The sequence below is a fragment of the Salvia hispanica genome, chromosome 5 (assembly GCF_023119035.1).
Source record: "Salvia hispanica cultivar TCC Black 2014 chromosome 5, UniMelb_Shisp_WGS_1.0, whole genome shotgun sequence".
In the NCBI taxonomy this organism is placed as follows: Eukaryota; Viridiplantae; Streptophyta; class Magnoliopsida; order Lamiales; family Lamiaceae; genus Salvia; species Salvia hispanica.
The window spans coordinates 37,854,024-37,871,480 of record NC_062969.1 but is presented as its reverse complement, the minus strand read 5'-3'; the positions used below and the strand labels follow the sequence as shown (position 1 = coordinate 37,871,480).

At 34.7% G+C, this 17,457-nt stretch overlaps 3 protein-coding genes across 7 annotated transcripts; 1 reads left to right on the top strand and 2 right to left on the bottom strand.

The window, feature by feature from the left end:
• Positions 1-2,298: 2,298 nt before the first annotated feature.
• LOC125191298 (RPM1-interacting protein 4-like) lies at positions 2,299-3,833 on the bottom strand. Of its 4 annotated transcripts, none has more exons than XM_048088812.1 (4): positions 3,782-3,833; positions 3,106-3,465; positions 2,708-2,896; positions 2,299-2,603 (listed from the first exon to the last, which is right to left on the bottom strand). In XM_048088812.1, the coding sequence occupies exons 1-4, from the start codon at positions 3,785-3,787 to the stop codon at positions 2,583-2,585; spliced, it is 576 nt and encodes a 191-aa protein (XP_047944769.1). In that variant the 5' UTR covers positions 3,788-3,833; the 3' UTR covers positions 2,299-2,582. The 4 variants fall into 4 exon arrangements, with proteins under 4 accessions (XP_047944769.1, XP_047944771.1, XP_047944770.1 ...); XM_048088814.1 differs by having other exon boundaries at positions 3,106-3,462; positions 3,782-3,811; XM_048088813.1 differs by lacking the exon at positions 3,782-3,833 and adding an exon at positions 3,591-3,625.
• Positions 3,834-6,428: 2,595 nt separating this feature from the next.
• LOC125191373 (non-specific lipid-transfer protein 3-like) lies at positions 6,429-6,885 on the top strand. Its single transcript, XM_048088919.1, has one exon. The coding sequence runs from the start codon at positions 6,447-6,449 to the stop codon at positions 6,795-6,797; it is 351 nt and encodes a 116-aa protein (XP_047944876.1). The 5' UTR covers positions 6,429-6,446; the 3' UTR covers positions 6,798-6,885.
• A 3,083-nt stretch (positions 6,886-9,968) lies between these two features.
• Positions 9,969-12,137, bottom strand: LOC125188123. 2 transcript variants are annotated; one of them, XM_048084868.1, is made up of 5 exons: positions 12,003-12,137; positions 11,427-11,865; positions 10,860-11,309; positions 10,473-10,770; positions 9,969-10,389 (listed from the first exon to the last, which is right to left on the bottom strand). In XM_048084868.1, the coding sequence occupies exons 2-5, from the start codon at positions 11,838-11,840 to the stop codon at positions 10,253-10,255; spliced, it is 1,299 nt and encodes a 432-aa protein (XP_047940825.1). In that variant the 5' UTR covers positions 11,841-11,865; positions 12,003-12,137; the 3' UTR covers positions 9,969-10,252. The 2 variants fall into 2 exon arrangements, with proteins under 2 accessions (XP_047940825.1, XP_047940824.1); XM_048084867.1 differs by lacking the exon at positions 12,003-12,137 and having other exon boundaries at positions 11,427-11,986.
• Positions 12,138-17,457: the final 5,320 nt, after the last annotated feature.

Genomic DNA, 17,457 nt, shown 5'->3' with positions numbered 1-17,457 from the left:
GTGATGCAGAGAGGCGCTTTATATAGAGGTCTGGTTTGGTGTATGGTTTTAAGTTTTAACTATTACTATTAGTGGAGTGGTCTTTAATCAACAGCCGCATATGGAGTCAATCTAAGGCACTCCATGAATGTCAAAATATTGGAGTACTATTTTTTTACATTTTTGAAGCACTTTTGGATTTCCTTGTTTCTGTACTTGCTTATGTAATTTTTTGTACGCGACCTTTTGTCCTTTTTGCACTTTCCTTTGATGTTGATAACTCTTGTTCTGGCATATTGTTAATTTTCAACCATTCTAAAGCCTATTATATGGATAGATCATGAATTGAATTTTATGGTTTGGACCACATTAACATTGAGTTGCTTCCTCTGCTCCTGTCCCTTCACTTACTTTTCATGTCTTTATAGAACATTGTAATTCATGCTGCCTTTTTTGAGTATGGCAACTCTGGTTCAACATTAGCAATATATACATTGAATTTAGTTTCTAATTGTGGTAGTACTAGTACTACTAGTGTCCTCTGTATTATTTAATGAATGCAAAAAAGAACTTTCTTTGCTACAAAATTGGTTAAAATTTTAGTCTTCATAAAAAAAGTCCAACTTTCATTTAGCAGAATGACAAAGAGAAACTGTCGACGAACCAACAATCATTTTCAGAATACAAATAATAATAAGAAAAATAATTATAAGATTAATGATACAAAGAATATGTAATAATTTAAACTTTCTGTAAATTACCATAGTTAAAACTCACTAGTTTACAGATAAGCGTTGACGAAAATTGTCTAGTTACGTGTGTAATGGAGAATTCGAATTTGGAAAATGGAGTTGACATCAATCGCATAGATTTGGTACAATGCCACTCACAGCAGAGTGTTCGAAAGGTCAAACTTTGACAACTCTATATGTTGGGCTTCACAGTTGACCATAATCAATTTTAGGCATATGAACTAGTGGATATGGGGGTATATAAATTGCACCTTTAATTTATACCAAATTAAATTTTGTACCAATTTATTCCAAAGAGGATGGAATAATAAAAGTTCTTTCTTATCCATAGCAAATTAAAACTTTTTATAAATAATAGTACTAAAAATAAAATATTTTGTATGGGTGTAAATACTTAGCTTGAACAACACCTGAATTTTTATGTATTATTATTCGATAGGGTCATGTTAAATAGTAATACTAACTAGCTTAATGTTATGACTTTGATAATTAATCAGCACATTATATTAAAAGTATCAAATAATATAACATGAGTATGTCAATAAAATAATTTAGATTGACAATATTGTCATTTAAACATAAACATTTACTTAAATTTGTGTTGGCACGCTCGTGTCATTATATTGACATTTTTAATACTCCCATCGTCCCACAAAGATAGTCCCACTTTGACTCGACACGGGTTTTAAGAAATGTAATGAAAAGTGAGTTGAAAAAGTTGGTGGGATGCGAGTCCTACTTTTAAAGTATTAGTTTTATAATAAAGAGTAAAGGTTAAATGTGGTTCCTAACATATGACCGTTTTATCAATTTGGTCCTTAACATTATCTTTTTGATTATTTGGTCCCTAACAAATAAACTCGGACCCGAATCGGTCCCCACTTAACAGAACCGTCAAAAAATAAACGATGACCGCAATTTGACTATATTAAATTACTAATGGTAATTAATTATACCTAATTATAATTCTTTTCCTATTAGTAAAATTGGAAAAAAGATAGTATTAGTTGCAAAATGAAATGAATAATTTGTAATTTAATAGGAATTAAGAATTATAATTAGGTATAATTAATTACCATTAGTAATTTAATATAGTCAAATTACAATCACTGTCTATTTTTTGACAGTTCTGTTAAGTGAGGATCGATTCGAGTCCGAGTTTATTTGTGAGGGACCAAATAATCAAAATGATAATGTTAAAGACCAAATTGATAAAACGGTCATATGTTAGGGATCACATTTGGCCTTTACTCTATAATAAAATATGAGTATGAATGATTTGGTGGAATATAGGGTCCACTACCAAAAATGGTAAAAGTGAAATGGGACAAACTTTGTGGGACGGACGGAAATGAAAAAATGGAACAATCTTTGTGATATAATATTAAAAATCCATTATTAAAATTATCACATTTATCATTTGAATATATCCCTTATTCGGATATATACTGAAATAAATTATCTAGAAGCTGTGTTATATTTGTTAAACCAACTTAAGTACCAACCATTTGGAAAGTTGATTTAAATTGACTGAAATTTCAAGAAGAATAACCTTAAATAGTTGGTGTCATAAAATGTTCCATCGCAGATATATTCTTAACTCGTTTCGGCACTAATCAATCGTTTTACAACTGTATTAAGAACATGATCTACAAAAGATTGTTTTTCCTCAACATGATCAATAAAATAGATTCCAAACTGTTGAAAGAAATTTTTAATTTCAGTTAAAAAATGTTGTGTAACAGTCTCTGAGATAAAAGAAGATTCATGCATGTGCTATAGAAAAACTGCAGTTGGAGAATATCAAAATATGAAGCATTATCAAACTCAACAACCTCCATGTTTTGCTCCTCAAAACAGGCAGCAACATTTCTGCACATTTAAAAGAACACAAGAAAAGCCAATATTCATATATTTAGTGTCACAAAGATGAATTTGGTTCCTTTTTTTGTGTAAATATGCAAAGCAAATCATACCTTTCTCGTCTCCTTTTCACGGCTAGGCTGATAATTGTTGGTAGTATGTATTGGAACAGGAGGAAACTTGGCTGCAGCTATGTGTTTTTCCTCCTTCACTTTGTTGAAAATTACGGTAAATCCCTCCCCTGATCTCGGATCATTTTCATCCCATTGCCCGAATTTTGGAACCGACACTGATCTGTGCGACTGCAGTGGTTATATCAACACTTGCAATATTAAACAGATAGTAGTAATTCATTTGTGTTCATTTATGCTACCAAAGGGAATATCTATATATGTTCCCTCTATTAAAGGTGTAGCCAGCCTAACTATTTGCAATTGTATGACTAGAAAGAAGCATTTGAATGAAAAAAGAAATATGTGCAAATATTAATGTAGTAGTAGTATATACTTACAAAGTCATCAGCATTGCTACTGTCTGTTTTTTTGTGGTAATGCTTGGGCTTAAGGACTGGATTGGCAGAACTACCATTACTGCTTGATCCCGAAGACATTGTGGTGCGGCTACCATCCTGCTGTTCGTAAGTGGTTCTGTGTCTACCAAACCTTGGCAAGACTGGCGATGGCTCATTATCCGGGCTTAAACTGAGAGAGGGTGCAACTGGAAGGAAGGCCTCCGGGTTCTGCTGTGGATCGTTTGGATTGATTCTAATCCCGCTTGCTTTATCTTTGCGCGCATTCTCAAAGAAGGCAGTGTAGGGCACGTTGTCACCATCCCAGTTTCCGAACTTAGGCACATGAAGATGCGATTGCTGCTGCATTACCATTAAATAATTTCACTATATGAAGAGCTTGTATTGTATATGTGCAATTGCAATAGAAATTATGATTGATACAGTTGAGTTAAACAGTAAACTCTGGAGAACATGTCTCAACTCACACTCATCTTTCATTAGAAGCAAAGCCATATGTAACCACCACCAACAAAGGCGACATGTTTACTCAAGGCAATCAAATATATGGAGTAATTAAAAAATAAAAGACAAAAACCGAAGATAACAATTAACCTAATTAGCCATGAATTATACACTTTGAAATGCCATAGAGAGGGTAGAAAGAAAAAATACTTACAGCCATGAAGAATCCTTTGAAAAAAATGTCCACTTGTTTCTGAGTTTGGAGAGTCTTGTGACAACCCTAATTAATGAGTATCAAAACCCCCAAGATAAAGAGAAAATAATAAAAGTAGTTTAAAAAAAAGTGGAGTTTGCGCGTGGGCCCATGCCATTACGTACTCAGACTCAGCTGAGACGCTTTCGGAGATCACAATGGTTCGATGTTTTCAAGGTAACAATACCAGTCATGCAAGAATGTTCTCTCCTCTACTCTACATGCATTAATCGATAGGTTAAATTAGAGAAACTGACTATTTCGTATAGAAGAAATTAAATCAGTACCAATCCAACTCCAACGACACACACATATATACGATATATGCGACGAAGAATGTTAAAGCAACAAGGTTTTTGTATATAGTACAATAAAAAAATATGCCATCATCACAATAGTTAATACTCTATTCATTTTACATTAAACATGAACTTATATCTAGTAAAAATTACTTCATAATGGATCATAAATATGTGTGCATAGAATTCACGAGCCAAACTATTAACTGTTTTCTTTGTCACTCCGGAGAGCTTCTCTATCTAACCCATTTTTTGACGTCTCTAACTTGTGCCCCACCATTAATATTTTTGTATTATTTTATGTTTATTTTTATATGTAATCTCTTTAATTATCCATTATTCAGAGGCTCACTTACAATTTTAGTCTGTTTGTTATTAGAAGTCTCAATTCACTTTCATTATAAATGATCAATAAACCCCACGTTCCACTAACTCAATTCTCATAGGTCCCGTTCAGGTAGAGGGATAGCCCAAGACTATTTCTGTCCATACCCACTAATCTTCCATTCGGTTTGCTTTACCCCCACAACTCGGCCCATGACAAAAGTATCTTGGCCCGCCTCCACAGTGATGGTTCTGAGTGTTATCGCATGACAAGCCATCCGCCCCTTACCCCTACGACAAATTAATCGCGCCTATTTTTTTTTTATCTTCCACCCCAACTCACTTCCTCACCACATTCTTGGCGCCGCCGCTAAGAAAAAGACTTTCTGTGAGTAGAAAAGAGACGGAAATTTAAACTTTTCGGTTGACTCCACATCTTTCTTCACTATATAGTATATAGGCATACATATATTTCTCTCTCTATTTTGGTTTGTACTATAAGCTGGAGAGCTGGTACAAATGATTTTATATGCATTTTTTGGTCTAATGGGTGTCATTTTTCTTTAGAGGGGTTTAGTGGAGTGCCCAATTATTTATTTCTTTACAATAATTTAAATCACAATTAAAATTTAATTTTATTTAATACTAGTAATAAATATATAATTAGTTAATCAATTAATTAAACTTGTTTTTTTATAATTTGTAAACTAAAGTAATATTAATTTCATTAAGCATACACTATACTAAAATAATCTTAGATATAATCTTAGCAACCAAACAACAAAATAAAATCTATTACTAATTTAGTCTTCGACAAGGCCCATATTATTTTATCTCATATTGTATCTCACTACTATTTAATCTATAAAAAACCGAACATGACCGTAGCATACACAAATAGTACTTCTTCTACCGACTTTTCTTTATACTATTTTTTTAAATCCGTGCCGAACTCGATCTGAACTCCTAATACCAGATATAGAGAGTATTAATTTAACTTTTGCTAATTCATCTAATGTACCAAATACCCACTCATCAATTTATTAACATAAAATCAAATAATTTACCTTATTTATTAACTAACATGACAAATTTTAACTCGACTCCGCTTGCATATATGTTGAAGCAATCTATTAGGATTAGTTATGTTTTTTTCTTCTTTGGTTGTCTGATTCTTTAGTAGTTTACTTCTTAATTAATTAGCTTCATTAAATTCATGTTTAGTACCCCCTCCGTCCCACTTTAGCAGTCCCATTGACTTTTCTGCACTCGTTTTATAAAAATGATAATAAATAGTTAAAGTGGAGAAATAATAAAGTAAAAAAGAGAATAATGTAGATAAAACTCTTCTCTATATTATTCTTTTTTTTACTTTATTATTTTTCCACTTTAACTATTTATTATCATTTTTACAAAATGAGTGCAGAAAAGTCAATGGGACTGCTAAAGTGGGACGGAGGGAGTAGTATTTTTTTATGTTTTTATAAATTCATAAGTACTAGTAGTACTACATAACACCATCTGTTTTCGTTTTGTTTTTTTGTACTGCTTCACAGAATTTAATTTGTTGAAATGTAGATTTTCAAATTGCAGCATCAGAGAACAAAATCAGTTTTCTTAATTATCTCTCTCACTTTCATATTATCAATTATTTTCCTCATTATTTGGGAAGATAAGATATGCATCTGAGATCATCGAATTTGAGCGACTCAAGATGGCTAAATTTTTGGTATTTCAGCTCAATGATGATCATATAAATAAATAACTAAAAATTGAGAAAGTCACAAAATTTTGGCTAGGTTGTCTAAAATACATGCATGGTATGCGAAGCTGTTAGAGTATTTAATTTGTTCTGGTAGAAAATGACAAAATATATATTTGTTCTGGTAAAAGATGACAAAGTGTAATTACTCGCATCACCTAACAATACATAGAAATTCAAACCAGAAACCACTGAAGCGCTACTATAAATAGCAAGGGGCACTAGCACTACCTCCTCGAAGATGAAGATGAGTTCATTGAGGTGGGTGTTTGCGGCGGTAATTATGGCCGTGGTCGTTTGGCGTGCGACGGCGGCGATCGGGTGCGGGGATGCGGTGTCGAAGGTGCTTCCGTGCCAAAGTTTCATGCTGAGCGGGGAGGCGGCGCCGAGCTCGGCCTGCTGCAGCGCAGTGCAGTCTCTGGAGAAGCTGGAGAGGGAGTCGAGCGAGGATCGGCAGGCGATATGCAAGTGCTTCAAGGGACTTTATAGGCTTTTCCCTGTTAACATCACTAAAGCTCAGCTGATCCCTCAGCTTTGCAATGTTACCATCTCCATTGCTGTCACTCCTAATATTGACTGCGACAGGATATGAGCATGCTGGAAACAAATCAATAAAAAAAAAAAGTAGTACTCCTATTATGTATCTTCCATGGCTCAAACAAAGTAATACTGTTGACTAAGTTGGGTTTATATTTATATGCTTTATTTTTATTGTTTCCAAACCGTTCTTAGTGAAGATGAATTAACAATGAAAAAATTGAAAACCCAAATTCTCAAAGTCACACCATTTTTGGATGATAAATTATCTTTTCATTCTCAAATCAATTGATCAATGTATCAAAGTATTTGGGCTAAGATTTATTCGCCGCAAAGAATAAACAGGATATGGGCTAAAAGCCCGCAAAGTCATATTCTAATGCTTATAGCATAGATCCAAAATCAAGACCAAATCCTCAACCTTAGATTTTAAAATGAGTGGATGAGATTAAATCTTACGAATCTCAATAAATAGTAGACAAAATATCAACAAAAGAGTAATATCGTCATTATGTTATCATATGATAATTTTCGTTAATGTTTTTTTAATATCAACATAGTGTATTACAAATATCAACAATATGACATAAGAATATCAACACTAGTACAAGAAAATATCAACACATATTCATTGAGATTTTTAAATGGTTTTATTGAGATTTTTTGATATATTTGTTGATAAAAATCTGGTTATCAACATTTACTTAAAACTAAAATAAAAAATATCAAATTTCATCATCCGAACGTCGTCGGAACATATGCAATTAAGATCTCGTTGGAATTCTTATAAAATTATCTTTAATTTGATATATTTTTTGCGAAAAAATAATTTAAATCGAGAGAATTATGTAAATTTAAAGTTTTAAAATGATTTTAATGAGTGAGAATTGACATTAATACCCTCTAATTTTATTTATTAATTTTCTTAATTAAAAATATAATCCACGTAGCATTATTTCAACTACTAGATTTTCTAATCTAATGGCTAAGATTTAGTCTTAGTTTGAGATTGCTAATTAGTTAGCAATGGATCATTCTCCTTCACAACCATCCCTTTGTATTATTCAAATCAAAAGATTATTTTTCGGCATAAAATTTCATGCAATAATATTAGTGTGCAAAGTGAAAAAAAATAAAATAGGACATAGAATAACATTAAAGAATCAATGATAGAAAATAAAAGTAACATATTTTCAGAAATATGTCACTTTAAGTGGCATATTTTAAAAAGAAATCTATAAATCATTTTGGGACTGCACAAAGATTTGGATTAAGTTGTTGCTTGCCAATATTTAATTCTAAATAAGTTTTTGAAAGATAACCACTTCAAATTTGTATTTCTTTTTTTTTGAAAAATTAATGACAATTTTATTTATATTTCTTTAAAAAGTTATTCCTTCCATAATATTTAGTCTCGTTTTGACTAGATGTAACTTTGTAAGTTTTTAAATAATATAGTGGAATATGAGTAAATTTACCTAAAATAGGAAAATGTAAATTACTTCTTCCGTCCCACATAATTTTACCCATTATTCCATTTTAGGCCGTCCACATAATTTGTCTCATTTCACTTTTCCTCCTACCATTTTTGGTAGTGGACCTCATATTTCACTAACTCATTTCTATTCACATTTTATTATAAAACTAATACTTTAAAAGTAGGACATACATCCCATCAACTATTTCAACTTACTTTCCATTACATTTCTTAAAATCCGTGCCGGGTCAAAATGTGTAAAATTATGTGAGACGAATGGAGTAAGATTTTATATGAGTAAATTTACTTAGAATGAAAAACTGCAGTAAATTAGGCATTTAATTAAAATCAGTATACCAATATCCATGAGTGAGCAAAAACCGTAATTCACTTATCAATTCCCACCCACATACCAAATTCAGACCAAAATCCGCTCCAATTACAACAATCAAATCGAATTGAAATCACAATCCACAATCAGTGCTTCAATCGCATTTACAACCTTCAAATAATAGAAATCGAATTCAATACTCAAGCACCATCTTCATAGTATAAATAAAGAGCACACACCACACCAAAACACAGAAAAAAACATCCCAAGTTAAATATGGGTAGATCGGTTATGGCAACGTTGGTAACATTGTTGGTTGCATTAGCGGTGACGACGGAGGCGGCGTCGGCGGTGGACTACATAAGCGCGGCTTCCACCATACTCCAATGCGCAGACTTCCTGCGCAATCCTAATCCGACGGCGCCCGGAGGCAAGTGCTGCACTGCAGCCAAACAGTTGGTTGCTTTAGGCGACGCCAAGACTTTGTGCGAGGCTCTTAAACCCCTCACCTCCACCTTTCTCCCAGCCAATGCCAAACTGCTTCCCGACATCTGCAATCTCCCCGCCTTCTACCCCCTCCTCACTTGCCTGTAAGCCTCTGCCTTTTTATTATTACACTCATTTTGGATGTTCATCAACTAATTCTATGCGTATAACTACCTAATTTTCAATTTTGTATGTTAAATTTACAACACAAAGATATAAACATATCAACATAAGACTAACGGTTGATATACTTATGTCTTTGTGTTGATTATATTAATACATTCGCAGTTTTGGATTGAAAATTAGTTAGCATTTGGTCATAGCTCTATGTCTGTATATATATATATGTGTGTGTGTGTGTGATGTCTGTTTTCTTGGAATGCAGTGGTCCGTCGTCGAGTGTGAAGCCCGAGTCTCTTCTGCCGCCGATTTTTCAATTGCCACCGCTGGGTCCTCTGCCGCAACTGCCTCTGCCTCCCATTTTTCAGTTGCCTCCGTTGCCGCATTTGCCTCCTCTGGGTCCTCTGCCGCATCTGCCACCCTTGGGTCCTCTTCCTCCCATTTTTCAATTGCCACCGTTTATTCCTCTTCCGCCGTTCCTTCCAACTCCTCCTTCCACGGCGTAGATGCACTGCTGCGGCGCATGTAAGAGTAGGCGTGTCTCTCTTTAAGTAGTAATAATTTTGTGGCATTGTGCTAAGAATTCAATTTTGTACTGCCAATTTCCAATGCACAACTTTTTTACATTTAATTCAGTCTTAATTTGATATCTTTTGAGTCTTGTCAAATGTAATCTGCAAAGTTATTTGTGTAACAGAGGGAGCATAATAGGTTAGGTGATGAAACTCAAAAAAAGTTGGATTACTAATTCAGAAAAATCTGCGCGAACTCAAAAAAGTTTTAATAAGTAGTAATATTCAAGATCCATCCTCTAATAACAAAAGAGGATAAGTTTCATTTAATACAGAATCAAACGTAATCAAGTAGACAAAGTGGAAAAGGTAATCTATATACCTAAAACACGAAATTTACATTAGCATAAGCATCTTAGGAGCAATATGATTCACTACAAACAAAATCCCAATCATAATATATCTCAAAACTTCTACTATCATCACTACACAAATTATTGATTAGGTAATTGTTACATAAATCAGTAAAATCACCAAAATTGAACCTCATCAATCAGACAATCACCGTTATGTATATACCAAAATTATGAAATCCCAATAGTCTTGTTCAAGATCCAGAGTGTGAGTGAAAGTTGTATGGCAAATATAGTGTGCAGCCATGTTCTGTCCAGCATAAATCCATACACAGTGATCCCAGCTCTGTTGTGCTCGAAATATGTCACTGCATCAAAACACACTTATTTACTTACAATTCTAGTAGAATTAAATTTGAAAAAATGGCATGGTTCCACCACAAAGACTGACCTAGAGCTTGCCTCTTCTGGTAAGAAATAGTATTGGCATAAATAGGAACTAAGTTGGTGTTATCCAACACATCATCTCCATCCCCTTCTTCATTATCCGTATCCCAATCCACAACAGCCGCGGCCGCTGAAGCAATCTGAGCCGGAGGAGTCACATCATCTAATTCATCAAACGAGCTGATCGTGGCACAGGCATGCCACTTAGCTGCTAAGCACGTAACTGCTTGCGCCTTGTGCGTGATCTTCGCAGCACTTCGCAAGCAGATAAACAGCCCTGTCACCAATGTCATCGAACATAGCTGCAATAAAACACATCCACTATTAGATCATATTCTAAACATATACTAGTATATAAATAAAACGATAACGATCATAGTTTTTTTAGTACCGCGAGTTCGCCTGCTGTGGCTATGTTAACGTTTGATCTAGGCTCGGTGGTGACGAGCAACGAAGCGAATTGGCTTATGGTGACTAGGATCAGAGTGGACAAGATGAAGAGCCTGAACCGGTGGCTAATGACACGGAGATTTCTTCTGATGCTGAGATGATCCACCAAGATGGTTGCCACCTCGGATTCTCTTTCGAAGACCTTAGCGAACTCGTCTAGTCTGAGGAGCTGGAGGTAGCAGGTGAGGCGGAAGAGGACGCAGACGAGGAAGCAGATTGATACACGGTAGAGCCACGAGCACATGAGGAGGATGCAAACGATGGATTTGCTCAGGTAGATGTTGTAAACATATGGAATCTGGTCTCCTCCCGTGCTAAACCACCATATCTTGTACACGCTGTCCACTATGAAACAGGGGAGCACGAACGCCCACAGCAGCTTCATCGATCTCTGCATACATACATATTTCCAATTAAAAACAAAGAGTCTGATACAGACCAAACAGGATAAATCAGCTCAAAAGGCTAGTCTGTTAGGAGAGAAAGCCCATTCAGTCTATAAACTTACATGAAGCTGGTGAGTGTAGCCTTGCTGAACCTTTTCAGTTTCTTCAGACAGCCTATTGAGGAAGAGAAACCTGCGAAGGCCGTATTTCTGTGCGAAGGAAGAGATGCTGAGGAAGGAGATGGCGGCGAAGAGGGAGAGGGAGAGCTGAGTGATTGCATCGAAGGGCCGCTGGTGGCTGGGATCGCAGTCGGAGCAGGAGAATACGAAGTGGGAGACGAGGGGAACGCCGATGTTCAGCACAAAGAAAACGGACCACGAGAGCCCAGCTCTCCAGAGACTAGAATAATCTAGAAACACCCATTTCAGGCCTGATCCATAGCTCTTCAGCTCAAGATTCGCTTCGTTCCAAGAATCTCGCCGCGATAGATTCGGTTTGTTCTTCGGCAATAGAATCTCTACCACTTCCGCCTCCATCTGATCTCCCAGTTATGGAAATTGCCTGAATTTGGAAAGCGATCAAAACCTGTTTTGTTTTTTTTTGGAAATAAATAGTGCTAAACGCGATGACTTGTGGAGTAGTGGTTGGCCATTTCCCAGGTTGTGTGTATTTATGCAAATCATATCATATTTAAGTACCTAAAACAAGGCGAAGAATGAAGTTCTTGAAGCTGTATTTTGATCGTCAAATGATAGAGTAAAGAGAAATCCAGGTGGCAAATTGATATTTTAAGGTGAATAGTCAAATGTTGATTGAACTATAAATGATAATTTAATGTATGCTGGAAAGGGGGGGTGGGGTTTATCTCTAGATCACTCTTTTGCTGGTTTCAAAAGCCAATTTTGATTAAAAAAGATGCAATGAAAATGATGTCCCATTTGTCTGAAACCAAAGCACGCAAAAGTTCACATATTGCAGCTGCAAGGTGGGAGAATCGTGAAGATTGGTGATAAAAAGTGAGATTGAAAACGAGGTGACACGTGCTCAAATATTTGAGGTTTTGATTCCTGACATTGTTGACTTAACAAGTGTGTAGTGCCTCCGTACCTATCAAATGTGAGCGACGGGTATATATATGTATATGTTGTGTACTTATGTATCAAAATGTACCTACTATTGGATCTAAGCATAAGTTTCAAATATCAATTCAAGATAATTGGGAGTGATTATATTTCAATTTTATGATGTGGATATTTTCTTTTTGAATAATTATTTTTCACTCATCATTAGTCATGTACATGCAATTGTTGGTAGATCTATAATTAAAATATTAAGAAAAAAAATTGTTTTATTTTATAGTGAAGTTATTTTATATGGTCTATTGCAACGATGAAACTTGCTTTGATATCATATCATTATGTTGATGTGCTTCTTGGCGTGGAAGAGTCTAATAACATCGACATAAAAAAATTTGAGACAAATATTTAACATACGAATTATAAATCATGCGTATTTAAAATAACAATCGTCAATTAATGATAAATGGAGTATCAAATTATCAATTATCCTGATTCTTCTTTTGTAAAAGTACCTTATAGGCCATTAGACTAGAAAACGTAAGGCCCATTAATTTCCGAACTACGAGTTAACTGAAAATAAGGCCCATTAATGAAAGACTTTCATGTCATGGGCTAAAAAGATACCAAACACACCCTTAGTCCTAGCCTTCCTGAATTGAACGATTTTTGGATTATTAGGTTGCAAAATTGCACCTGCAAAAGTCGCCTACTTTAAATATGCTGTTTTAGTATTTTAGTGTAAATTGGACACCCCCTTTAATGAGCAAGTTTAGCATCCCTCGGGATGATCTACAACAAATCCTACTATATACACACTGTTGGGTATCGGTGGTGCACACCCGAACTCTACATTAGTATGATATTATCCGCTTTGGGCAAAGCCCTCACGATTTTGCTCTTGGGGTACTCCCCAAAAGGCCTCATACTAATGGAGTTGGGGTAGCCCTTATATATGCTTGCAACTCTTGTTCATTCTCCGATGTGGAATATGATTTGCTCTACCACAATCCTCCCCTCAAACCAAGACCACCAGACCAAGATCACATGTCAGGTCACCAAGTCACCACAGGTCTTGGTCGAGCTCACGCAGAGACATCGGAGAACTTGCAAGCGCAACCTACCGAAACCCCGAGCCACACAGGCCCAGCCCCTGAACTAGGGCTCTGATACCACTGTTGGGTATCGGTGGTGCACATCATTCGTCTGGTAAAGAGCTAAGAGCTAAAAGATGATGAATCCTTTTTTTCATGTAAGCCGCGTGTTCTTATTTATAAGGAGTGGAGCTTCTAGATTCTTCCTTGTAATCCCCATTCTGCCCTTTTCTCGGATGCTCCTTCTTCTGGTAAACTTTTCTTTTTTGCTCACTTTCTCTGTCAGCTTCTTTATCCAGGCGATTTTCTCTTTCTTCCTGGATCTGGCATTTTCTCTACACACCTGGCTTACATAACTTTATTAGACCCGGAAAATTATACTAGAATTTAACTCCATAACCAATGCATGAAATTAGCCCAAGTATCCAATCAAACGATAAATTCCTATCATAGTTCGGACTCAGCTGACAACAACGCATCCAATTATGTAGAAGAATGATATTAAAGGGGACATGAATCTTTTATCATATGATGTGTATAATTTAATTTGTGGCATTATGCATTGTTGGAGTTATGATTATTCTTAACATTATGCGAATTGACTGTATCCTTTTTTTTTATAAGTAAAAGGTTGGCTAGAGTTCTAGCCAATATTTCAAGATGATGAAGAAAAAGTGGCCATGGAGAAGTATTTTAATCCAAAAGGTTTCCTGGAGAAGCAAAACAAAGGAACATATGGCACGTCGCCAGGTGATGGTACCCTGCCCTCCAGTGGGTTGGAGGCGTTTCAAACTCATGGTAACCTCCGATCACCTCACTCTTACACCGATGATGCTTTGGAAGATGATGCAGGCTGCAGTGATCTGCCTCAAGCAGACTGCGCATTGCCGATTGCATAGAGAAATCTGTTAGGAAAGCACCACCTGCCAGCAAAACATGACCTGCAAATCTAGAAATTGCTGCACCAGGGGTAGAGATGCCCACGGTTTTAGAACCGGCGGCTACGGTTCCGATTTTGAAAATTGCCAAACTGTGAGGATGTTTCGCGGTTCCGGTTCCGGTTTTAAAACCATCGGTTTCAAACCGGTAGTTTTCCCGCGTTTTTTTTAATAGTTTTTCACAGTTCCGGCTCGGTTTCATGGTTTTCGCGAACCAGCCCACGGTCCTAAACGTGACGGTTTCGGTTCAGAACCGTAACCGTTAGCTACGGTTTCGCGATTAACCGTCCGAACCGTAAACCAAGGGATATATGCAGTATAAATAAGTAGTATAAATAAGTAGTACTTCTGCTACATCTTCATAAAAGTCTTTGTAAATCAGAATTTCAGCCCATCCAAAATCATCATCTTTATTTGTGGTTTTCGTTGATCGTATTGCAATTCGGAGTATTGAATTTGTCCTTGTTTTCAATACATGTGTTTTAGAAGTTTGATCTTTTGTGTAACTACTCAGTTATTTTGAAACATTAATGGTATTAGTGTAGAATTATTAACTATATACATATAGTAATTTATAACTTTGGTGTTGACAATAGAACTAATAAAATATTGGATAGTCAAAAATCAGATGATTGAATAGAATTGTCTAACCATTAATTTATAAATTTGGTATTGAAAAAATGAGTTGAATGATTGAGATATAAAGTAGGTAATATAGTATCCAAAGAAACCATGTACTACTCATATTTTTAAAGCATTGGCGACGTAGCACGTTATCAGCCGTGACCGAGACGATTCTGCCTACTAGAATAATATTTGCAGTTAAAGGTAACCACGCTCATTATTTTTCTATTTATTTACCTTATTGCCTGATACTCTACACGTTTCTGCAAACATATCCTATTTACTTCTTTTAATAATATTCACAACAATGGAAAATGGAAAATGGAAAATGCACATTATATTTACACATTTCTTTTATTTACGGTACGGGAATCCTATTTTAATTTAATATACACATAATTACCCTCAATGATAATTAAGAAACGGATTACTCACAATTTTTCCTTGGGTCATATAAAATTATTTGCTTAAATTATAGTACTAGTATTCCACAATCACCGTGATTTTAATTTGGCAAATAAGCAATCACCCACAGCCTAGGCTAAAATTAGTTTCGAACCTATGCCTATTTTACGATTTTGGTCATATATTTTATTTTTTAAATTTTTGCATCCTGAGCATTTCAACTCGGATCACAATTGGTCTTACACTAATAATTCAGTCAATTTTTAAACGGTTTTAACCCGATTTTGATGGTTTTAACAGTCCCATTCGGGTTAAAATCGTTTAAAAATTGATCAAAATCAGGTTAAAATCATTTAAAAATTGACGGAATTGTTAGTGTAGGACCAATTGTGATCTGGATTGAAATGTTCAGGATGCAAAATTTCAAAAGATAAAGTGTAAAACCAAAAACATAAAATGGGCATATATTCAGGATCAGTTTTGACATTTACTCTAAAATAAAATTACAAACGCTCATTTTGTTAGAATTAAAAAATAAATAAAATTACAAAAAATGATTTATGCTTTCATTTCTAATTTAGAAATATATTACCTTACACTACATAGACATGTAACTAACAAAATGAAATGAAAAGTGACAAACATTCAAAATATGGCCATACTTATTACGTTCATTTAAAGAATTTAAAAGCATAGGCTATGAGGAGACCACATCCCTTCGAATTAGCCTGACAATGTTTTAACTTTCAAAACAGTTGAGGAACATTAATGCTATAACAGGGTAAAAATATCTTATACTACTACTACTTAGCATATTTCATAAGTCCACTTCATTTGACTGTGAGCATTAATGCTGCTGCCCCGGATGCTCTAACCATATTCTATGCTTCAATAGTGTATTGTTGCTAGATATTAACATCATACTCAATAAATGCACATTAAATACGACATCTAACAAACTATTTTCTGAAAATGAAAGCTAACGCATTTTGGACTGCATTCAACTAGATTTATTTTGTCAGATTTCAACTCTATGCGTTGTATTTATATTTGAATTTCTTATTCCTCATGTTGTAAATAATTTGAAGTTTTTTTTTTCAAAGCGAAATGATGGATTATATATCAAACATATCGTTCCATTTTCATTCTTGCTACATTTGTTAGCAAGATATGTTAATCTAGAGATGGCCGATAGTTCTCAAATCTTTGATGGCACCTTTTGTCTTGCCATTCTGCTTGCAAATTTGGTATGATGATATCAATTGGCCGAATAGAATTAGTACCAAATCAGAGCGGATTGTCCTTGACATTGTGATTGCAACTTTGGTACGATAATATAAATTGATTGAATTGATGTCAATCATACCAAACTAGTACATGTAGATCGATCTCGACAGTGCTTTTCTGACAGTGTCAACTCTTTCGACATCGATATTATTTTTATTCATTATCTATATATCCTTCACAATTTTACCTTTTCCAATTATGTCAGTATTGACCTATCATTGTTAGTGGATAAGACTGAAAATATAAATAAATAAATAGAAGAAAATATGTACTTTTGAAAATCCTGACGTACAAAATAATGTCATCTTTGACTGTTAACCAACTCTAATGTCTAATGATCACACCTATGCACCTAAATAACCGAATTCCCTAATTGGGATTGAATTTGCGGAAATATCTTCTTATAGTATGTATGAGCTATCCAAAGTATTACTACTATTACTAACGCTACAATAAATTAAAATTTGAAATAATTTATCCCCAGTTTTTAGCCAACTTTTAGCCAACTACTCCAATGGTTTCTCCCTTATTTCTCCCTTATTTCTCCCTAACTCAACATTTCATTTTTACATCATCATTTTTAATATTGTTTAATTTTCCCTACAAATGTGTTTAATAAATAGATTTATAATGAACAATTCATCGTTGTATTAATCATTGGAAAATATAATACAACGAGAAAAAAAAAACTACAAATAAAAAACATAAAAAACCAATAATTTAAAAAAA